This window comes from Doryrhamphus excisus, linkage group LG14, assembly GCF_037039965.1.
Source record: "Doryrhamphus excisus strain RoL-2023G ecotype Guam linkage group LG14, RoL_Dexc_Guam_v1.1, whole genome shotgun sequence".
NCBI lineage: Eukaryota > Metazoa > Chordata > Actinopteri > Syngnathiformes > Syngnathidae > Doryrhamphus > Doryrhamphus excisus.
The window spans coordinates 16622119-16647011 of NC_136370.1; the positions used below are offsets into that span (position 1 = coordinate 16622119).

Below are 24893 nucleotides of genomic sequence, written 5' to 3' on the forward strand. Positions count from 1 at the left end.
ATAATGAGACTTTACTGTACTTCCTTTCTTGTTCCCTTCCGTTTTCTCAATCCCTGCTCGTTTTACGCTCCTGCCTCTAATTTCATACTCCCTATTTAGTTCAGGTGTGTGCTCTTTCTTTTGTGGCTTTTGTTGTATCCCGCTGCTGCCATTAGCGATAAAGACGATACATTTTTATCTGCACTTTTGGTCCTGCTCTCTGCATCCTGGGGTCGCATCACATCACAAAGCCCTCAAAAACCGGAACCTGACACTTTCTGCACCACAAACGGAATTACAGACAGAAAATAAAAATGCAATACAACAATTTCGCAGGAACTGCTCCTGGAAAGAAAGGAATTTGTGAATCTTCTCTCCTACTTGCTGACTTAGCAGAATAATTTTATATTATTAGAACACACTCAGCAGCCAGAGAAGAAAACGATAAGTGATATCTTGTGTGCTGCATGGTGTAGTGTAATGCAGAGGTTTGTTACAGAGGAATGAATCTTTTATGAGGTGAGAAAAGGCCACCTCATTGCCAATATCGGAAAAAAAAAAGGCCAGGACTTTGTCACCTGCCTCCAGGAGGAAAAAGACTTTTGTGGGTGACGGAGGTAGAATCGAGAATCGTAGCGCTCGGGTACAACTGTGCTGTGACGATCATGCAAATGACTCAATTCAGCACCCCCTGTTTAGTCCATTCCGAAACACTTGCTCGGAGCATAGAGATAGGAATTACATTTTGGAGAGCTGTCTCTAGCCTGGAGAACAACTCAACCTTCTCCTAAGAGGGAGGGCAAAGTAAGCTTAACAGCACCAGATTGCTGCAGTTAACACTCCTCTAAATGGCTTACTCAGGGCACAGCGGGGAGAAAGAACATTGGACATCATTACAGGCAGATAGCAGAAGCAATGCGTGCAGTGGAAATGATTCACAAGCGCAGCCAAAAGAAGGAAGATTTTCAATGAATAATGTGTGACACACTGACATTGTTTCTGTGGTAACCCGGCTGTCGCTTGCTCTTCCTTGGGAGAGAGAGAGAGAGAGAGAGAAAGACACTTTTCCTGTATTCTAATAAATAATTAGGCTTTACAGCAGGGGTCTCAAATTCAATTTACTTGGGGGCCACCGGAGCTCGGGTTTGGGTGAGACTGGGCCGCATCAGGTTTTCCAAAAAAACAAAACAAAACAAAAAAAAATGCATTTATTAAAAACCAAAAAAATTTTAAAACTTCGCTTTGGTTCCAATTTTCTACAAGAAAAGCTCTGATAAAACATTCCATTATTCTCAAATATCTTACTTTTTATTTTTTTAATGCTAACGTGCTAACATTAGCATGCTAACAGCTTGCATTATGGTGTTCATATACGAATGCTTGGCGGAGGTAACAAAAAAACAATAAATAAAGCTTTTGTGAGAATAAACTTGTCATATTATGAGGAAATTTAATACCCAACTTGTATTGCATATTGCAATATTGGTCTTATTTGCGTGTGTAGTATTTGTATAAGCGCATAACTCCACAAATGCTAAAAAATTATAGGGTAATTACGTTAGCATGCTAACATAATTGTGTCGACCTATGAAAAATGCTACTATGTTAATATTAGCATGCTAGTAATGCTAACGTGCTAACATTAGCATGCTAACAGCTTGCATTATGGTGTTTATATACGAATGCTTGGCGGAGGTAAACAAAAAACAATAAATAAAGCTGTAATTTTGGTCTTATTTGCGTGTGTAGTATTTGTATAAGCACATAACTCCACAAATGCTAAAAAATTATAGGGTAATTACGTTAGCATGCTAACATAATTGTGTCGACCTATGAAAAATGCTACTATGTTAATATTAGCATGCTAGTAATGCTAACGTGCTAACATTAGCATGCTAACAGCTTGCATTATGGTGTTTATATACGAATGCTTTGCGGAGGTAAACAAAAAAACAATAAATAAAGCTGTAATTTTGGTCTTATTTGCGTGTGGAGTATTTGTATAAGCGCATAACTCCACAAATGCTAAAAAATTATAGGGTAATTATGTTAGCATGCTAACATAATTGTGTCGACCTATGAAAAATGCTACTATGTTAATATTAGCATGCTAGTAATGCTAACGTGCTAACATTAGCATGCTAACAGCTTGCATTATGGTGTTTATATACGAATGCTTGGCGGAGGTAAACAAAAAAACAATAAATAAAGCTGTAATTTTGGTCTTATTTGCGTGTGTAGTATTTGTATAAGCGCATAACTCCACAAATGCAAAAAAATTATAGGGTAATTACGTTAGCATGCTAACATAATTGTGTCGACCTATGAAAAATGCTACTATGTTAATATTAGCATGCTAGTAATGCTAACGTGCTAACATTAGCATGCTAACAGCTTGCATTATGGTGTTTATATACGAATGCTTGGCGGAGGTAAACAAAAAAACAATAAATAAAGCTGTAATTTTGGTCTTATTTGCGTGTGTAGTATTTGTATAAGCGCATAACTCCACAAATGCTAAAAAATTATAGGGTAATTACGTTAGCATGCTAACATAATTGTGTCGACCTATGAAAAATGCTACTATGTTAATATTAGCATGCTAGTAATGCTAACGTGCTAACATTAGCATGCTAACAGCTTGCATTATGGTGTTTATATACGAATGCTTGGCGGAGGTAAACAAAAAAACAATAAATAAAGCTGTAATTTTGGTCTTATTTGCGTGTGTAGTATTTGTATAAGCGCATAACTCCACAAATGCAAAAAAATTATAGGGTAATTATGTTAGCATGCTAACATAATTGTGTCGACCTATGAAAAAAATGCTACTATGTTAATATCAGCATGCTAACAGCTTGCATTATAGTGTTTATGATGTTTATATATGAATGCTTGGCGGAGGTAAACAAAAAAACAATAAATAAAGCTGTAATTTTTTGGAAAATAAGGTTGCAGGAAAAGTTGAAAATGTTATATGAATAAAGTAAAAATATTATGTGAATAAAGTCATCATCAAATGAAAAATACAACAGCAAAAAAGGTAAAACAGCTGTCAAAATATTAAGAGAAAAAGTAATATTCTTCCAAGAAAAAGTCACAATTTTGTGAGAATAAACTTGTAATATTATGAGGAAATGTAATACCCAACTTGTATTGCATATTGCAGTATTGGTCCTTTTTTGCAGTGTTTAATTATGTGACTTCACTTGTGGAATTAACAGGTTGTGCTGAAACAAGTTTTTTCATTTAATCCACAAATCTGCATTACACAGTATTTTGCTCAATTACTGTAATTGCTGTCAAGCTTATTATTTTGAATTGGCTGTATTATTTCATTGAGTAAATCAATACATGGCTTGAATCACTTGTGAAAAGTAACTGTAATATCGGCCGAAGATTTGAGGTAGTCTTACAGTATCTACATTATCATACATATACATATCATACATTTGCATATCGCAGTATCTTGTGTGCATCGAATAAAGAGCATCCCCGTGGCAAGTAACGAGCACACACGGTGCAACCGACGTACAACCCAAAGACACAAACAACAACAACAAGGTAGCCCACAGAGGGCAGCTTCCTTCAGAGCCTTGTTAAATATTCACACCCTGACACACAAGATCAATCAGGCCTGCTTACTGCACGCCATTGACACAACTGCGGAAATTTCTTCATTTGGTGGCACGATCAATAGCTCATTACAGCAGCTTTACACGGGCTTGTGTTTGGGCCTGCCCCCTCCCTAGATCCGCTCCCTCGACATCACAGGCCTGCTTTTTTTTATATGAGACTTCATCATGCAATAGAAGAAACCCGCTTCTGCGTAACAGCACTATCACAACAATCGCTACTATTTGTCACAGGTGATGCAAAATGCGAAATATGATATGATGAAATTGATATTTATGTGTGCTTGGAAGTGTATATTCATCTGCATGGATTTGATCAATATTGACGGCTAAGCATTTCGAGGTGGTTTAAAAATATGAATTTGTAATTAAACTTATTACGTCTTATTTGTGAGCATCACATCAGTCACATTAATTATGCCAAAACGCAAGGGATTTATGTATTTATTTAAAGGGGACCTATTATGCTCATTTTTGGACCCTTTGTATTGAGTTGTAGTCTCCTATAGAGCAGCTACACACAATAACCTGCACAGAAAACTTTTTAGATTTTTTTTTTTTAGATTATCCAGTATCTGCACTTATTCTATGTGAAGTATTTCCATAATGCCTCATATTAACTCACTAGCAAGATCTCAGTGTATAGACTGGTCATATATCTCATCTCGTTTCATATTATTTACATACTGTATTGTATGTAACTCTGGGAAAAACTGTTGATTTTGTTAATACTTGGGTTGTTTATATTGTTTATTTTTCTATATTGTGTATTTTTGTACTGCTTAACTGATTCTGTACTCTTGCTGCTGTACAATGCAAATTTCCCCACTGAGGGACGAATAAAGACATATATTAATATTAATATTAATATTAATATTAATATTAATATTAATCCAGCTGTATTTCTTTTGATTTGTGCTTCCTGCCAAAAACTGTTTTCATTTATTCCACCTACAGCCCACGTCTGGGCACGCCCACTCCACTGTGATTGGTCCCACGCCCACAGTGCTTCCTTACTAAGAACCATATAATGAAGTCCGCCACTCTGTGACATCACAAAGGGCCAATTTTAACCACGCCTTTTGAAATCAAGCGTTTTGAGTCATTCCAAACCTTTTTCAGGGCTCACTTCCAAATACGCTAACCTCATTATTTATTATTTATTATTTATTATTTATTATTTATTATTTATTATTTATTATTTATTATTTATTATTTATTATTTATTATTTATTATTTATTATTTATTATTTATTATTTATTATTACACGGGAGCCAGGCAATGACATTTCGTTTATTATTGACATTATTCTCCACATTATTATTTATCATTTTTAATTTTTTGTTTTTTATGTATTTTTTTATTTTTTTTATTTATTATTAATTTTTTATTATTTATTATTACACGGGAGCCATTACCTGAAAATGTTCAGGTAAAAATCATTTAACACAAGAATACGAATTTCTAACTACATTTATTGGTCAGAAAAGTGGAAAAAGAATAATAGGTCCCCTTTAATAGCAACTCAGTGTAACATCTGACATGGAACCAATTCAGAAATAGTGCCTTCGTAAGTGAGAGACAATCATACTCAACAGACAACTAGATAATCTTGCTTTTGTTATATGTCAAAGCACTATATTTTATGTTTTATGTTTTATTTTTTATCGTAGGAGTATATTAGATCTTACCCTACATCTACATTGTAAAGCACTTGGTTACGTCTGCGCTAACATAACATAACATAACATAACATAATATAACATAATATATACAAGCGCCTCACTCACAGGGTCTGACACATCAACATTTCAATCATTAGATAACATCTTCACCGGGAACCATAGAAGGCAGCTCGATTTTATGACAACACATTTAAACACACACAGGTGATATTACATGTAAACATCAAAGGTATATTAGATTGTATTGCAAATGCATTATGCAGAGCTACAAGCTTATGTACTGTACACTAGAGAGTGCTCCGGAAAGGTATTATTCTTCGCAGAGGAGCAATGGACACCGTTTAGATGTCACGGGAGGCGATAACTAAACTTGTAAATAATGGTGACCACCGAAAGAGATCATTGTGGATGCAGCAGTTTTGTCAGAATTTACTGGTCAAGTTCATAGTTCGTAGCTAGCATGTATTACTAAAAGTTATATTTAGCAATTACACATTAAACTGCATGAATAACTGCCGTTCGAGGCTGTCACTCATGGCTGTTACTCGTCGGCGTACACCCTGGACTGGTGGCCAGCCAATCACAGGGCACATATAGACAAACGACCATTCACACTCACATTCATACCTATGGACAATTTGAAGTCGCTAATTAACCTAGCATGTTTTTGGAATGTGGGAGGAAACCGGAGTACCCGGAGAAAACCCACGCATGCACGGGGAGAACATGCAAACTCCACACAGAAGATGGCCGAGGGTGGAATTGAACCCGAGTCGCCTAGCTGTGAGGTCTGCATGCTAACCACTCGACCACCGTGCAGCCCACACACACTATTTTATGCTTATAATTTTCCTTGAATTATTTGTCTGACATTTCGTTGGCAATTTCACTGCTGTGTTATTGTGCAATGACAATAAAGAAAGTCTAAGTCTAAGTCTAAGTCTAAGTCTAAGTCTAAGTCTAAGTCTAAGTCTAAGTCTAAGTCTAAGTCTAAGTCCAAGTCTAAGTCTAAGTCTAATCTGCATTGTTATTAGTATCGTATCGCCAGATTCTTACCAATACACACCCCTACCCTGAAGACGAGTAAGCGAGTAAGCCATATTTATCATTTACTTTTGAACAAAATTGTTCCACATGGGATATACTGCATTAAAATGCGTCAATCAACACCGGTCAGTTTATTTCAGTAAACAAAGAGACATAATAAGTCATGGCAAAAAACATGCAGGCATTGGACAAAGTTGGGTTTAAGAAGACGGATTCAGGATTTTGGGGTGAAAACAGGGAAATAACTGCGATAAAAAAAGCATCATTCAAAGCAAATGGCACTGTCGGTAAGAGAGGAAGCAGAAGCATGGCAGGGTGAAGAAATATATAGCTCTGGAACTTTTTTTTTTTCTTCTTTATACAAAGTTAAGACCAGCGCCTTCACATAAACAAACCAAGCGCTGTCACAGCACATTAGTGGCAGAGCCAGTCTGGCCTTTTCAAAGTTGCTCCACCCACTCAAATTGATAATAAGTTGCCAAAATGTTATATTTGCCCCGCAGGGGTCCTCGCAATGGAGCGCTTGTTTGTGCGCTGATCATGACACCGCAGGCCCTTCTGAAACCCTCCTTTCCTCCCTGCTGTGTCCATTCTAATGACACAACACACAGTGAGCTACCAATTCATTTACAGAACTACTCGCGGCTAATGAGCAGCCTGATTCATGTGACCGTGAGATGATTCAAATGATTCAGTGCTCATTACCAAAGCCACTGCTGGTGCATCATAGGGCATCTCCAATTCTCGACCAGGATGTATACAGGTTATCAAGAGCCCGTCGGATCTACTCTGACCCCACACACCCCCAGCATGGACTGTTTTCTCGCCCGGCGTCGGGGAGAAGGCTCGGCAGCATGCGCTGTAGAACAACCGGGTTTAGAGACAGCTAATCAGACTGCTCAATGCCAAATAAGCCCCTCTACCTAACCCTAACCCTACCCCTACCTGCCCACACGCACAACCAAAACTTTGAATTATTGTTATTTGTTCTAAATTATTTAAATTATTTGTACAAATTACTGTTTACGCTGTACATTGTTCATATTTGATGTAATCTATTTATTCTCCACATTATTATTTATTATTTATTATTTAATATTTATTATTTAATATTTAATATTTAATATTTAATATTTAATATTTAATATTTAATATTTAATATTTAATATTTAATATTTAATATTTAATATTTAATATTTAATATTTAATATTTAATATTTAATATTTAATATTTAATATTTAATATTACACGGGAGCCGGGCAACGACATTAGTTTTTAAATATTAAATATTAAATATTAAATATTAAATATTAAATATTAAATATTAAATATTAAATATTAAATATTAAATATTAAATATTAAATATTAAATATTAAATATTACACGGGAGTCGGGCAACAACATTTTGTTTATTATTGACATTATTCTCCACATTATTATTTATTAGTTTTTATATATTTAATATTTAATATTTAATATTACACGGGAGCCGGGCAATGACATTTTGTTTATTATTGACATTATTCTCCACATTATTATTTATTAGTTTTTATTTATTTAACATTAACATTAACATTAACATTAACATTAACATTAACATTTAATATTACACAGGAGCCAGGCAACAACATTTCATTTATTGTTGGCATTATTCTCCACATTATAATTTATAATTTATAATTTATTATTTATTATTTATTATTTATTATTTATTATTTATTATTTATTATTTATTATTTATTATTTATTATTTATTATTTATTATTTATTATTTATTATTTATTATTTATTATTTATTATTTATTATTTATTATTTATTATTTATTATTACACGGGAGCCAAGCAACGACATTTCGTTGGCAATGTCTATGTCTATGTCTATGTCTTCCTGTGGAATGTGCTGCTTTCTAAGCATCCCCCTGACGTTAAACAGTAGTTTGAAGGAAGTGTTTCTCCAGGTCTCCCGGCTCAGCGCTACCCCCTTCCTGTCAACACCAAATTACCCACAACCGTGTCATCTTCAGGCATTCCCTTGCTTCTCTTCCTTTTTCCTCCCACGGAGTTGCCTTTATAGGCAGCAGTCCGACAGGGATCATTTCAGATACCACTCCAGGGAAATTACTTTCTGTTGTTAGAGAGAGGCAGTTTGCAAACTGCTTTATCAAGCGCTTTGACTCCAATAAAAGGCCACATTTGGATGCCAGCAGGAAAAAAAACATATAGATGTTACATACAGACGCCACACAAAGCAATGGCACCGATGCTACCGTATTTATGTACAGTCTACTGAACGTGACTCGGTATCGGCGTACATGTATCCAAGTTGAGCATTTCTTTCTGCAGGAATGACTTAAGTCATGTACTCTGCATTGAGTACCTCGGCTACATACATGATAGTAATGTGTGTGTGTGTGTGCGTTCAACCAAGCTTTGCTAGCACTGATGAATAATTTCTGCACTATGTTTTGCTGTTGCACGTCTGGTGCAGCCTGACTGCACCACGCAGCACCACATTTGCATTCAACGCACACACACGCATTTTCCACCAAGCTCATTCACTGACCTAAAATTACCAAATCCAAAAATAGGCTAGCCTAAAAAAAAATTAAAAATGTTATAATTCTGAGTGATTGTTGTTGATGTTTTTTCGGAAAATAACGAATAGTGTCGCTGAAATGTCAGCTTCTTTTAGGAGCAGGAGGCATGCTGATGTGGTGACCTCTATGCACTGCGGTTAAAAGGTTGAGCGGCTATGAGGACAAATGAGCAGAGGGGGTTGGTGGGGGGGGTATCAGATGTCAGCGAGCGAGAGAAAAAGATCAGCACTGTTCTTGGAGGAGGAGGAGGAGGAGAAGGGAAGAAGTGCAAAGACTACACATTGAAGAATCCATCACTTACGTACATGGTTCATGCCTAAAGGCTGTGCTATGGGCGTCTCGGATGCCTGTTGACATTTTGACAGTTGTTTGTTAGGTACAACATGAGAAAATGTAAAAAAAAAAAAATAACATTTCAATTAAAGCCTCTCAATTCAGAAACAATACGCTTATTATTTTAAATATCAACACCACATTTAGGAGAGCCTCCCACTGAGTTGGGCCGTATTTTTATCCTTTCAGACATGACTTCTTTGTACCGTTATATCAGAATCTATACAGCATCACCACCACCATCACAGTCGGTGTCACACATTACACAGGACCCTCTTTTTCCATCTTAATTACTCTTAATTATTACAGTATAACCGTGAGTATCAACAATGTCTATTCTATGCATTGTAGACGTTTGCTATTGCTGCACAAAGCAAGCCTGGGGGCAACTGTCTGCTCTCTCTCTCACTCACTGGCCATAACATTAGGAACACCTGCATAATATAAAGACATCTTTGTATTTAATTGACGTGTGTGTGTGTGTGTGTGCAGAGAGTACTGAGAGGCGTCGGTAATAATGGTTTGTCCCGTTACCGAATCATATCAAACACACTGCAAAATCCTTGTTAAATAAACAAAAACATTAAAAAGACATAAAAAGTGATGCAGTGCAGTGCAAATATATGTTATTTTAATTAGATGTCACTAATGTGTACATGTGTACGTCAGTTACACAACATGTTGTGAATGTGTGTGAGTGCATAATGAGTGTATAATGTGTATATTCCTTTGTGCCTTTGTGCATCATTTCACTAATCAGACAGTTTTGCAACAAAAAAAGTGCCATTAATAAAGTGATGGACTCAACTTCTTAATACAAATAATACAAATCCTGCATAGTGATGGAATAACTGAGATGATGACCACCTTGAAGATGAGCACAAGGCTCACTCTGGTTGTCAAATGTTGTGAGAAAAAAAAAAACATTTTAAATGATAAACAGTTGATAGACAACCCCCAACCCCCTTTGCATGGGATAATTGATGATAACGATGATGACAATGAGAAGTACGCCGAGCAGCAAGGCAGTATAGTGTACTCACAGTTCTGAGGAACTGGATCTCATCCTCTCCTTCTCCGCCTTCAGCCATGGCTGCAAATAAGCGCACTCAGGCGCTGGCTCCTATCCCTTGTCGATGTGAGCATACAGCTAATCCACAGCCATGCAGCGGGCTAGACTGCCAGCCAAAGCCCACGGCACAAGCCTCCTTCACCGGTGGCCCCGGGAGGAGGAGGAGGAGGAGGAGGAGGAGGCGGAGGAAGGAGGAGGGCGTGCGGAAGGGATGTTGGTACTGATGCTGGCTGGCTGGCTGGCTGGCTTGGCTGTAGCGACTGTGGACGGCGTGGCGTGGAAACAAGGAGAAGCAGAGACACATCTGTGACGTCACAGTCAGAGCGCGTAAATGCAAGCATATTCTGACATAATCAAACAGAGTCAGTTATTATAATAATAATAATAATAATAATAATAACAACCGGGTTGGGGGAAAGCTCGGAAAGCGTGCAAGATGCACCGTGCATAATATTTTTGTGCATCCCCACGTATAGCACACGTTTAGCTAACCAGTAATGTTTGACTGCAAGAAAAACTAACGTGGTGTTATTGATACATCATAAAACCAGAATCCATTTTTTTCGTATACGTGACACACTATTAAATTATAATTACTGAGATTAAAACAAGCATTTGTAGTCACTAAAATTTGACCCATATTCAGATAATAGTGACAACTGTATTCATGTTCACGCTAAAGAGTGGCGCCTATCTGTTAAATGCAATGCTGCCCTCTAGCGTCACAGCAGGGACCTACAAGGCGACAATATTTACATTGACTGGTCACCACATTAGGTACACATGTAAAATAAATGTCTGACGTATAGTGGTGAGGAAAAGTGTTTACCATCATCAAACATATTTAGTAAATGATTCGAAATTTAATAAAATTCAGTTTTTAAATGATACTTTTTATTATTAAGGGGGTAAAATTCCAAACTATGTGTGAAAAAGTGATTGCCCCCTAAACCTAATAATTGGCTGGGCTACCCTAAGCAGCAAAAACTGCAGTCAAGCATTTGCAATAACTTGCAATTAGTCTCTTACAGCACTGTGGAGGAATTTTGGCCCACTCATCTTTGCAGAATTGTTGTAATTCAGTCACATTGGAGGATTTTCTAGCATGAACAACATTTTTAAGGTCATGCCATAACATCTCAGTAGGATATTGGTGAGGACTTTAACTAGACCACTTCAACGTCTTCATTTAGTTTTTCGTTATAAGCATTTAAAGGTAGACTTCCTGTGTGTTTTGGATCATTGTCCTGCTGCAGAACCCAAGTTGGTTTTCAACAGATGGCTGGACATTCTCCTTAAACTGGAATTTTAGTAGATAGTATAATTCATGGTTACATTTATCACAGCAAATCTTCCAGGTCTTGAATCAGCAAAACACTCCCAGACCATCACACTACCACCACCATATTTTACTGTTGGTATGGTGTTCTTTTTAGGAAATGCAAAATTACTTTTACTCCAAACAAACCTTTCAAAAAGTTAAATGATATTACAAACACCCTCCACTTTACCAATGCGAACTACAACCAAACATTTCATTATATTATATTATATATATTATATTAAAACGCTCAGAGATAGGCACTCATTTGACTGTGGAGGTGTACTTATTCAAGTTTCCTTGCTGCACCAATTAAAACTCACAGGTGGCCTTTTATTATCTCCTCCATTATTATTAGTGCGTGACCTTCACCTCTCCTTGCTGTTATGGTCTGCATATAAATATTCCACTTTTTGGTCAGATTATACTGTAGAATGTTCAACGGAATTGCCGATGCAAGGTTAATTCTTAATAGACAAGATAGTTATATTTCAGTGGAATTTATAATGAGACTAATTAGCAAAAAGCACATTTGGCATATTCATCCTGAATGGCAGGAGACAGGAGTCAAATGTCTGTAATGTTTTGACCAAGGTAGAGGCTGCTTAGTAATGTTCATTTAGGTTGAAACAAATGTCAATATTATACCTTATAATACAAGCTTGATTCTCAAAATAGTCCATACTTTTAACTGTGGCCAAAAACGGTGGAAGTCATACATTATTCAAATAATTCAAATAGGACATAAAAGGTTTAGAGTAGATGCGCATGTCAGCCACTGGGTGTCACTGTTTAGCTTTAAATAACATCACCTGAGACTCTGAAAAAAAACAATGTAAATATACACCTGGTATACTTGTTTTCGCTACCTGTGCGTCTTAAAACTTAGGGATCAGTGCAAACTGTCACCATGACAACACAAACTGTAATCGTTCGCAGTAGATGGCGACCTTGGCCTACCTGCAAGCCGCAGCCGCACTGGCTCAAATATTTGTAGGCGGAGTTAATCGAAATTGAACCAATCACTGCCCAGTTAGAAAGCGCGGGGGTCTCCCATTGGGTTACAGTCTTGTCACTGTATAGGAGCCCTGTGAAGCAACGGTGCGTCCTGCTGGCTGCCTGGCTGCCTGGCTGCCTGGCTGGCTGGCTGCTTGCACCACAGACATGACAAGAAATATTCATCCTGCAAGTGAATCGGGTAAGTAAATGTCTGTTTTTTTGTTTTAACGAGCTATTAGGATTTGAGCCGCTGCAGGTGCAGTAGAATTTTGCGCACTTTCCGCCTCTGATACAACATAGACTGCAAACTGAAGCGGACATGAATCAGATTGGGTTATTTAATGTGTTTTGTTTCTATGTTACTGTACAAATATAGCATATATATGGATTTTTTTTGTTCACAATTCTGATAGGATCATCCCAAAACGATGAAGTAATGCTGACGTTGTTAAGGAGACATGCACACCTGGCTAGTGCAAGGTGACATTAACCCATAGGGATTATATTATGATGTAAACAGCTGAGAGGTATTTGCTAAGTGATAAAAGTTGTCCATGGCTGGAACTGCAGAATAACATTGTGCTTTACCTGCAAACATATCCAATATAAGCACTTCAACCAAAAAATAATATAACAACACCACCACCGGCACTATTATGTTACATATAGTGGCATATATAAGGATATATAAGGAAAATACATTTCTGGGCATCACAATAGATGAAAATATGAGCTGGAAACCTCATATTACAAATATACAACATAAGGTGGCCAAAAATATTTCAATATTTGAATATCAGAAATCACTCCACACTCTTTATTGCTCTCTGGTTCTACCATATCTTACTTATTGTGTGGAAATATGGGGTGATCACTATAAAAGCATTCTTCACTAGCTAAATGTACTGCAAAAAAGGGTAGTAAAGACAAAAAATTAAATAAAAAAAACTTAAACTATATTAGGAAAGCAGGAAGTGAACAAATGTAACAGTTACTGATTGTAAAAGTACCAGATGGAGGGGTAGGATTTAATAAGCTTTGCTTCTTCCTACTCCTTTTGGACATGTGGAACTGTGAACTGATTATGTGATGCATTCAATTGTAATCTGATGCATTTTCAAATGAAATAAAACCATTAAAAAAAAATTAAAATTAAAAAAAATGTTTTTAATTAAAAAAATACAATCAAATAAAATTAAATTATATTAGGAAAGCAGGAAGTGAACAAATGTAACAGTTACTGATTGTAAAAGTACCAGATGGAGGGGTAGGATTTAATAAGCTTTGCTTCTTCCTACTCCTTTTGGACATGTGGAACTGTGAACTGATTATGGGATGCATTCAATTGTAATCTGATGCTCAAATGAAATTAAACCATTACCATTACCATTACCATTACCAAGCTAAAAACCAAAATGTATGTTGACACAAATAAAATGGCTGCCGTTCATGCCTGCTGTCTTGTGTACACACGTACATGCACATACAAATACATAGTCTCAGAGAAGCAACTGACAATTTGGAGTCATATTCAATAATAGCTAACGTTAGTAGCTAAACTTTGCCAAATCTGTATTATTAACTGACAACAAACACAAATAATGTGTGTGTATGTGTAGCAGGCACGTTAGTGCCCCCCTAACCAAGGCAAACAGCACATGTGGTTATTAATGTTTCACTTTCCTTACATAAGACTTGAGGGAAGGTGGCTTCCAAAATAGAACATTTCATCCAGTTCATAATCACCAGAATTGACTGCAAGGTCCATACTAGCGCAGGTTTTTGTTGTCAAAGTGGATCTATTTTATTTAACGTCTAACATACTGAACATATGACTGCTTTGTATTATTACCTACAGCATCAGGATGGGCTAGAGGATGAACACCCCCTGCAGTCAAGTCCATGTGCAGGTGGACCACCTCCTACAACAAGTCTTTTGCTGATCAAGATGGCGCCCACCATGGAGGGCACACACACAGTTTTGTATCTCTATTTGCCCATCCGTGAGCTCAGCAACATCAGCCTGTATTTCCCCAAGAGGCTGGACCAGAGCTTTAAGTACAAGAGCCGCACCCCTCGTTCAGCTCGGACCGGTAATGACCATGACTGGGGAAAGGAGGATCTCGCTGTGTCCAAACAAAGAGGCCAGTCTTCCAACTCCTCGGCTAAACCCTTCTGCTACCAGCAGGCAACAAAAGCGGCTGTTGCTGAACTCTCCTGGCTGGCTGCAGAGCACCACCAGTTGCTGGCAGATCTCTTATCCCTGTGCAGGGATTGTTCTGACAAAGTCAAGATGGGGAACCAGGATGGGAAAATTCAGGATTACATCAAGGACCCGGAAGATGACCTGGGAAGTCAAGCCGTGAGAAACACGAGTACTCCAGAGCAGAACATGGTTGCAGCAAAGACTCGAAAGATGAAAACGAAGGGAGGCAAGAGGCCCGTCGGTGCTGAGGATATCCTCCAGAGTCAGATGAAGAAGAAGATTTCAAATGGAACTCCATCCTGTGATCTTCCTGCCAGGAATAGTTCCTCTTTATTCTCCTCTGTGGAGCAGATTCCAGGTACATCATTCTGTGTCCATGGTACTAATCCCATCCTGCCGATGGAGGAACCTTTCCAGATTGCCAAAGAGGGCTGGGACTCAATGGAGGACAACCAGACTATTGACTCAGACATGGATTTTTGCAATGATTTGTCAGAGTACGACAGCGAGCAGGGTTTTGAATCCGCCTCCTGCTGCCTCATGGAAGGTCTAACCAGAAGGGAAAGTGGGAGCAACCTTCGACCTTCGGTAAAGAAGTTCAACTCCTCGGATGAGGTATCAACAGACAACGCCATGGTGAACTCCAATCAAGAGCTGCCCAGTAAAACCAATCCAAAGGATAAGGGGGTCAAAGTGGTGGCTAAAGTGCAGGATATAGAGGGAATTGTGGAAAGTGTCTGTCATACAAGCCCAGATGAGTCAGGGTCTTCTGGGTCTTACCCAGGGACCAGTACATGTCCAAAGCAGTACTGTGGACTGTGGAGATCCAGCAGAGACACTCTTCCCAGGGTGAGCAGAGAAAAGGGTCAGAAGCTTGCCGAGGGTCTCCAGTTGCCTCTTGACCCTCTACTCCGATGTAAACCTCACACCAAGAGTCCCACTTCACCTTCTCTTGCCGATGTCTTCAACGCATCCTTCCCCGCCTCCAACAGCCTCCAGAGCATGTCGCCGGCCCTTTCCCCGAGCCCAAAACTCAATCACCGCATAGTACTGCTCTCTGATAAGAATACGGACCATGAAGGAGAAAGTTCCGGTGACACAGATGAGACCAAGGGCTTCACCGAGATCACTGACAAAAACGGAAACAAGCGAACGGTTACACATTTGGATTTGAACCTCAGCAGGCGGCCAAGCAACTCCGGAAAGTGGAATTCTTCTGGGAACTCCACAACAACAGGTAAGCTAATTGGAATATCCGAAAAACAAACACACATTCACAACAAGAAGCATTGATCATGTAGCTTAGCATGTAATTGTTGACATTGGTGCTTTGATCATCCTAAGGCATGGGGTCTCAAACTCAATTTATTTGGGGACCACTGGAGCTAGGGTCTGGGGCGAGGCTGGGCCGCATCAGGTTTTCCAAAAAAAAACAAAAAAACGCATTTATTAAAAACAGAAAAATTAATAAACTTTGCTTTGGTTGCGATTTTCTACAATAAAAGCTCGGATAAAACATTCCACTGTTCTCAAATATCTTAATTTTTATTTTTCTGCACAAAATAAGATGAAAAATAAATAAACAAATCAAGAATAAAGAAAAAATATAATAATAATAATAAAACGGCAAATAATAAAAACTTAAGAAACCACATATAGTTGGTGGGTAGACAAATTATTTTTTTCAGATTAAAATGAACAAAGCATTATTAGAGCCCTGTAGACATGACAAAACACGACTATAGTCACATTTATACTCTTTTTATTTACAACATATTGCGCAACTGCAGGGTCTTGAGACACATGCTAACTCGCAAACTAGAGAGCTAGCGACCTAAACGGTAGCCTCCAAGTTATTTCCTTTAAACTTAAATAGCCAAAAACTTACCACTTCCACACAGATAGGGAGGATAACTATTAACAGTTATTCAACCTTTAACATGAACATTAATCAAACGTAATCATTTTTTCTGGGTACATGATACCATACAGCATCCATATCAAACTTGCGCGGGCTGCACTAACATTAAACTTTCATATCAAGGCGGGGGCCTCAAACTAGTGTCCTGCGGGCCACATTTGGCCCACGGGCCGCGTGTTTGAGAGCCCTGTCCTAAGGGCTTCACATGGAGCTAATTTTTTAATTTACCTTACTGTTGTTGCCTGAAATCCCTGTAATTGCTCTTTATCCTGAACTCTATTTTCCACAATCGTAGCCGAAATTGGGCCACTTCGAGTGGTCTGTTTGCTCATTACTGCACCGACGTGTGCAAATGCAAATTAAAAGAGCTTACACAAGTCGCAATCAGGCTCTGACGATAATTTGGTAGATGATCTCTAAGGAACTGTATAAGCGCTGTGGCCAAGTCAGAGATTAGCGCCTCTGATCAAAGGCTCAAACTTGATGCAAACTTTGACCCGACGACTACGGTTCTCATGAGCGCTGTGTTAACTGAAGCGTTGCCAATTTGCTGCCGGAGGTACCCCGTTATCCCACTGCTAAACTCATACCTCCACACCCACAGGAGAAACAAGGTCACCAGCAGGTATGAAAAAGGATTAGAACTGATGTCTTTAGACATAAATAGATCATCTATTGTGTTTCCTGTTAACACGGAATAGATTTGTACGATATGGACAAAAGTTTGGGGGGAAACTCAGAACTCTTCTAGAAGATTTTAGAGCGTCCATTCATCCAGAAAAACATTTCTTATGTCAGAGGTCACCTATGTTGGATGAGAGTAGAAATTCCTGTTCGAGTTCATCCCAAATGTTTTTTGAAGGAGGTTAGATTAAGGCTCTCAGGTTTTTTTTTTGTTGGCACCTTTCTTTTGAAGCCATCAAACCCATAATTGAGTCATCTGTCTCTCAGGAGATCCGGGTTCAAATCTCTGTTCAAACATCTGTGTGATTAATTTTGCATGCTCTTTTTTTCTCTCGTAAAGTAAAGTAAAGTAAAGTAAAGTAAAGTAAAGTAAAGTAAAGTAAAGTAAAGTAAAGTAAAGTAAAGTAAAGTAAAGTAAAGTAAAGTCACAATTAAATTAAATTAAATTAAATTAAATTAAATTAAATTAAATTAAATTAAATTAAATTAAATTAAATTAAATTAAATTAAATTATTCATTCATTTTCTACCACTTATCCTCACGAGGGTCGCGGGGGTGCTGGAGCCTATCCCGGCTGTCTTCGGGCGAGAGGCGGGGTACACCCTGGACTGGTCGCCAGCCAATCACAGGGCACATATAGACAAACAACCATTCACACTCACTTTTTTAAAAGTAAAGTAAAGTAAAGTAAAGTCACAATTAAATTAAATTAAATTAAATTAAATTAAATTAAATTAAATTAAATTAAATTATTCATTTTCTACCACTTATCCTCACGAGGGTCGCGGGGGTGCTGGAGCCTATCCCGGCTGTCTTCGGGCGAGAGGCGGGGTACACACTGGACTGGTCGCCAGCCAATCACAGGGCACATATAGACAAACAACCATTCACACTCACTTTTTTAAAAGTAAAGTAAAGTAAAGTAAAGCCACAATTTAATTCAATTCAATTCAATTCAATTCAATTCAATTTAATTTAATTTAATTTAATTTAATTTAATTTAATTTAATTTAATTTAATTTAATTTAATTTAATTTAATTTAATTTAATTTAATTTAATTTAGCATGTTCTACAAGGGCGTTAGTGGGCTTATTCAGAGAGCTCTGGCTTCCTTCCACCCATCCCTTCCTAAAACCCATTCATTGTGGGTTGAGACTGTAGATTGATCACATGCGTGAATGTGAATGGTTGTATGTCTTCCCATGGCCTCTGATTCAGGCAGGGTACACCTAGTTTTGGGTGCCTCTCACCCTAAGTCAGCTGCGCTAGGCTCCAGCCCACCCATGACATGCCACTTGATGGCAGCCGAAATAAGAACACGGCCGTATTCCGGAATGTCCAGGAACTACGTGAACGTTTTAGCTAAAAACAACCTAAACATTTTTATATTATGACTTGGTTAACTATCTGCAGGTTAACTTTTACTTTCTTAACTTCCAGAGTTAATCTTCAATGGGTGTCACTCTCGTCAGCCCACCCCCCTAAATACCATATAACGTATTTTATTGTCTGACATATGGCAGGCAGCTTTTTCCAATCAGATTAGTCAGTTACGTTCCAGCGAGGTCATATGAAACTAAACAGTACAAGAGCTCCTTCTCCCTGCAAGCTGTCATTCAACATAAAGAGTGGCGCCTCGCTGCATTGTTGGCCCACAGAGAACAAGGGTGAGCTCTATTCATGTAATGACGTGAACTTTGTAAACACAAGCTTAGGGTGCATCCTTTGTCTTAATATGTCTCACGTTGTTGCAGAGAAAATGTGGACTAAAGTTCTTTCCCCTGTCTGTAACCCCTGAAGCATCTTCATTACGTCTCTGCTCTGTTCCAAATGTACATTGACCAGTGGAGTGAAGCGAAGTTAACCAAATTTTCTGTCCTCCAGTTGGAGCCCTGTCAAACTCAATGAAAGCACACTTCAGTGTTTCTCCATTGTCTCCTTTCCATTTGCCACCACAATTCCATTTCAAATGAGTAACGGTACATGTGGGAGCTTCGGGGTCATGCAGCGCAGCACTTTTGAGGTTCTACTGCTCTTACACAGAGCAATCAGTCCATCAGTCAGCCTTTTCACAGCAAACTTGTGGAGAGAAGCAGCAGCGGTAAGAGGAGCTCAATGATTTATAATAAGCCCTGCATTGCTCATGATTTATACAGAAGTCCATGATCCTCCATTCTGGCTAAAAGCGGCAGAGGAGAGTGGAAGCTGCCACATGCTCTAACAACATACCATATGGTACCATACTTGTGTGACTTTGAATGATGACATTATGGATTTTATTGGACAAAATATGGGCTAGCGTTAGCAAAGCTGTTGAAGGGTTTTAAATAAAAATGAGAAACTATTTTAAATCAGGCTCGACCAGTGAAAGCCATCTTACTCCAGCACAACAAGTTCTATATCATAATAACAGTAATAATAACAGTTTTTCATGGTATTTTGCAGTGGCATCATTAGGCCTATTTTAGGGGGACTTCAGCCTGTTCTTAAGTCCCCCTAAATAATTTTTTTTTTTTTTTTTACAAAAAAATCTCTGACAAATTTTATATAATAGGGCAAAAGCAGGCTAATAAGCAAGCCAATAAACAGGCTAATACTAGCCTACTACTACTACTACTAGCAGTAGTAATAATCAGAAGAAGAATAATGATGATAGTAATAATAATAGGCTAATTAATAATATAATAATTTTATTATATAGGGGCGGCACGGCAGTCGGGTGGTTAGCGCGCAGACCTCACAGCTAGGAGACCAAGGTTCAATTCCAGCCTCGGCCATCTCTGTGTGGAGTTTGCATGTTCTCCCCGTGCATGCGTGGGTTTTCTCCGGTTTCCTCCCACATTCCAAAAACATGCTAGGTTAATTAGCGACTCCAAATTGTCCATAGGTATGAATGTGAGTGTGAATGGTTGTTTGTCTATATGTGCCCTGTGATTGGCTGGCCACCAGTCCAGGGTGTACCCCGCCTCTGGCCCGAAGACAGCTGGGATAGGCTCCAGCACCCCCGCGACCCTTGTGAGGAAAAGCGGTAGAAAATGAATGACTTATAGGGGACCGTTAAGGTTTACCAGGAGCTAAATACTCAATAGCCGTCACAGCCTTGGACAGTAAATTGGCATATTTGCTTTGGTGTGCAGAATCTATAAAGCTTCCCTTGACCACTGAGGAAGAAGAGTGATGGTCAGCCAGAGTGGCAAGTAGGTTCATCCATCACTCGATAACACACCCCCCGTCACAATGTGACATTAGATGGTCCCTGAGCCACGCCAGACACAGACAGACCTATTCACAAAGAATGTAATAAGTCCCGCATGGCAACACCCACACCGTGTGACAGCTGCTCATTTTCACCGTTTAATTACTTCAGTGGTATTGAACACCTGCACGGAACAAACACCTGCATAGCGCGTGTGGTTAAAAGCACGGACTGCGCCAAAGAGGGTTGTTATTCATATGGATGGGGAGGATCCACTTCTTCTCGTACATAACTGTGTCATCTGAGTTGACATCACGAGTCTGCTTCTGCTTTTAAAACAGCAGGGGGGGGGGGGGGGGCAGATTAAATAGCAATAAGCTCACGTTTCCCTGGATTCGGTCCAAGCCTGTGCAACATGAGGGCTTCTAAGTATCCTGTCAAATAAATAGATGCAGTTTGCATAATGTTCTTTATAATACAGTTGTTACATTGCAGCATGGTCAGAGTCAGACTGCAGTGTTTGGGTGAAGTAATTAAGATATGCTTGCTCCTTTCTTGACCAGATGGGGGCAGTGTATGCACCCTTATGCATACATAAAAGGTCCCCTGTTCTGCACAATTGACTTTTTAATGATGTTATAACAGTAATATGTATCCCTAGAGCCTGTTTATTAGCACCAAAAGTGGGAAATATCTATAATTTGTTTGCGGTGTCCATATTTTAGGACATCATGAATGAAAAATCCCCTTCCTTGTAGACATGGTGGCTTTATTTCTTAATGTTACATTTTTTACATGGGCAAACACAGCTCATTAGTATTAAAGCTACACAGATACACAAACCGTCTGTTCCTAGGAGAGCTTACTAAAATCACTGTCACAAACTGTCTAGCACATGGGTCTCAAACACACGGCCCGCGGGCCAAATGTGGCCCGCAGGACACTAGTTTGATATGGATGCTTTATGGTATCACGTACCCAGAAAAAATTATTACCTTTGATTAATGTTCATGTTAAAGGTTAAATAACTGTTAATAGTTAACCTCCTTATCTGTGTGGAAGTGGTAAGTTTTTGTCTATTTAAGTTTAAAGGAAATAACTTGAAGGCTACCGTTTAGGTCGCTAGCTCTCTAGTTTGCGAGTTAGCATGTGTCTCAAGACCCTGCAGTTGCGCAATATGTTTTAAATAAAAAGAGTATAAATGTGACTATAGTCGTGTTTTGTCATGTCTACAGGGCTCTAATAATGCTTTGTTCATTTTAATGTGAAAAAAATAATTTGTCTACACACCAACTATATGTGGTTTCTTAAGTTTTTATTATTTGCCGTTTTATTATTATTATTATATTTATTTATTACTGATTGATTGATTTTCTTTATTCTTGATTTGTTTATTTATTTTTCATCTTATTTTGTGCAGAAAAATAAAAATTAAGATATTTGAGAACAGTGGAATGTTTTATCAGAACTTTTCTTGTAGAAAATCGAAACCAAAGCAAAGTTTATTCATATTTCTGTTTTTAATAAATGCGTTTTTTTTGGTTTTTTTTGGAAAACCTGATGTCTCGCCCAGACCCTAGCTCCAGTGGCCCCCAAGTAAATTGAGTTTGAGACCCCTGGTCTAGCATCAAGACTAGATACACTTGCAATGAACTATCGTGGGACATCTGGGCGTACTTAAAACTGTCATAAAATATGGCACCCCCAATTAATTGACTCATATTTTTAATGTACTATATGTGTTGTATTTATTTTTACCATCAATAATTCCATTGGAAGTCACTTTCACATTTGCAGTCTGTCCACCCGCTTTCAAATGCCCAAGGCACATTTTCAACACTAGATTTGGAACTGTCCCAGCACACAGACAAGCAGTACCCACTGCGGAACCATGCAGCAGAACATTACCGTAATGAAATGTTATTAATATAATCCTTCTCCCCCCCCCCCTCCCTACTAGCTACGTCTCAGATAGCTGGCGCAACTGTAGCTCCTGCTGCTGTCTCATAATACCCCATTGCAGTAGATAGTTTTCCAACAAAAGCTCTCCGCTTGATTGTGTGTATGTGTTGGGAGGAGAGGGGGGGTACTGTCACATCTGAATTTAAAGCATTTGGCTGAAGAACAAACTCTGGGTTTTATTCAAAAGGACTACCAACCGACTCTGCAGTCATACTGTGTTTCCCTTCTCAAGGATACTCGATACACAATAAGGTTATAGGATATTTGTGTGGTTTGTTCAACAGGATGTGGTGTACTCGGATTTCGCTACAAACAAGTCTTGGTGTTTTCCAATAACTGCAGGAATATCAGGTCACCGATGCGCCACCTTTCCCCCTTTTATTTCTTATTTCTTATATTTATTTCATTCATTCATTCATTTTCTACCGTTTTTTCCTCACGAGGGTCTTCGAGCGAGAGGCGGGTTACACCCTGGACTGGTCGTCAGCCAATCACAGGGCACATATAGACAAACAACCATTCACACTCACATTCATACCTATGGACAATTTGGAGTCGCAAAAGTCGCTAGTCACCTAGCATGTTTTTGGAATGTGGGAGGAAACCGGAGTACCCGGAGAAAACCCACGCATGCACGGGGAGAACATGCACATCCACACAGAGATGGCCGAGAGTGGAATTGAACCCTGGTCTCCTAGCTGTGAGGTCTGTGCGCTAACCACTCGACCGCCGTGCCGCCCCAAATATGACATTCATTCATTAATTCATTCATTTCCTCCCGCTTTTCCTCACGAGGGTTGCTGGGGTGCTGGAGCCTATCCCAGCTGTCTTCACCCTGGACTGGTGGCCAGCCAATCACAGGGCACATATAGACAAACAACCATTCACACTCACATTCATACCTATGGACAATTTGGAGTGGTTAATTAACCTAGCATGTTTTTGGAATGTGGGAGGTAACGGGGAATGACGGGGAGAACATGCAAACTCCACACAGAGATGGCCAAGGGTGAAATTGAACTAGGGTCTTTTAGCTGTGAGGCCTGTGCGCCAACCACTTGACCACCATGCAGCCCCTCTAGGAAAACATTCATTCATTTTCTACCGCTTATCCTCACGAGGGTCGCGGGGGGTTGCTGGAGCCTATCCCAGCTGTCTTCACCCTGGACTGGGGGCCAGCCAATCACAGGGCACATATAGACAAACAACTCACACTCACATTCATACCTATGGACAATTTGGAGTCGCTAATTAACCTAGCATGTTTTTGGAATGTGGGAGGAAACCGGAGTACCCGGAGAAAACCCACGCATGCACGGGGAGAACATGCAAACGTCACACAGAGATAACCGAGGGTAGAATTGAACCCTGGTCTCCTAGCTGTAAGGTCTCGACCGCCGTGCCGCCCCAAATATGACATATGAAACATAAAACTTTGCCAATGCTGAAGCTGCATTTTTGCTTTCTTGACAGAAGAGGGCAGCCTTTCCTAAAGTGGCCTATAAAATTGAGGTTTTGATCTCTGTCCTATTTTTTTTACAGTAAATATCAGTCCTAATCAATGCATTACTATTAGCTGGAGGTGTATGTTTTATTGAATCAGCATAACTCGCTGGTGTGGATGATGGGTAGAGGGCTGACTAAGTGCTGCTAAAAATAGCTTCAGGCCTGCAGGAAACACAGGAGTCTCTCTTGCTGCCTGTTTGATGCTAAATTATTCTGACGCTTCCTTTAGAGGCAATTGTGTTAATCATGCAGGCTACACAGTAGCACAGCTTCCCCCACGTAGCCGCATGCTAATTACATCATTGTTGTGTTTGTTTATGAATCCCTACAGAGGACTCTCTGCTACGTCATGATGATATTTGGACGTTAGATGTTGAGGAGCCCCAAGTGCTCCTGTCCCGTGTTCCCCGGCCAGATCACCTAGATTTCCTCCGCATTACACCGCCTGAAGATGACATCATCGGGGATACACCTTATTATCCCAAGCTGGAGTGCACGGTGAGGGATGAAGTATGAACGATATCTGACATGATAGCAGTGTTTCAATAAGTCTGCACTTATGAAAGCGGCTGAAATGCGATGATGCTAACGTCAGCATGTTACCATGTTAACGTTATAACATTCAACATGGTAGAGCCAAGTGTCTGTGTGTGATAAAAATGTAAAAAAATTATACTGTAATATTAGTATGCATTATAAATAATAATATTAGCATGCTAACACTTTACATGATAGCATTTAGTAT

At 39.0% G+C, this 24893-nt stretch overlaps 2 protein-coding genes across 8 annotated transcripts in view; one reads left to right on the forward strand and one right to left on the reverse strand.

The window, feature by feature from the left end:
• LOC131140056 (ryanodine receptor 3-like) overlaps window positions 1-10599 on the reverse strand; it is a 137426-nt gene extending 126827 nt beyond the window's left edge. For 5 of the 6 annotated variants that reach the window (XM_078796120.1, XM_058090132.2, XM_078796119.1 and 2 more), the window contains exons 1-2: window positions 10323-10599; window positions 9252-9293 (exon numbers count right to left, since the gene is read on the reverse strand). In XM_078796120.1, the coding sequence (XP_078652246.1) occupies window positions 9252-9293; window positions 10323-10370 (90 nt within the window). In that variant the 5' untranslated portion in view covers window positions 10371-10599. The remainder of the gene's footprint in view (window positions 1-9251; window positions 9294-10322) is intronic. The other variant, XM_058090131.2, reaches the window with a different exon arrangement.
• Window positions 10600-14512: 3913 nt separating this feature from the next.
• The window catches only part of LOC131140058 (formin-like), a 56611-nt gene continuing 46230 nt past the window's right edge, over window positions 14513-24893 (forward strand). For both annotated transcript variants that reach the window (XM_058090133.2, XM_058090134.2), the window contains exons 1-2: window positions 14513-16114; window positions 24480-24646. In XM_058090133.2, the coding sequence (XP_057946116.2) occupies window positions 14620-16114; window positions 24480-24646 (1662 nt within the window). In that variant the 5' untranslated portion in view covers window positions 14513-14619. The remainder of the gene's footprint in view (window positions 16115-24479; window positions 24647-24893) is intronic.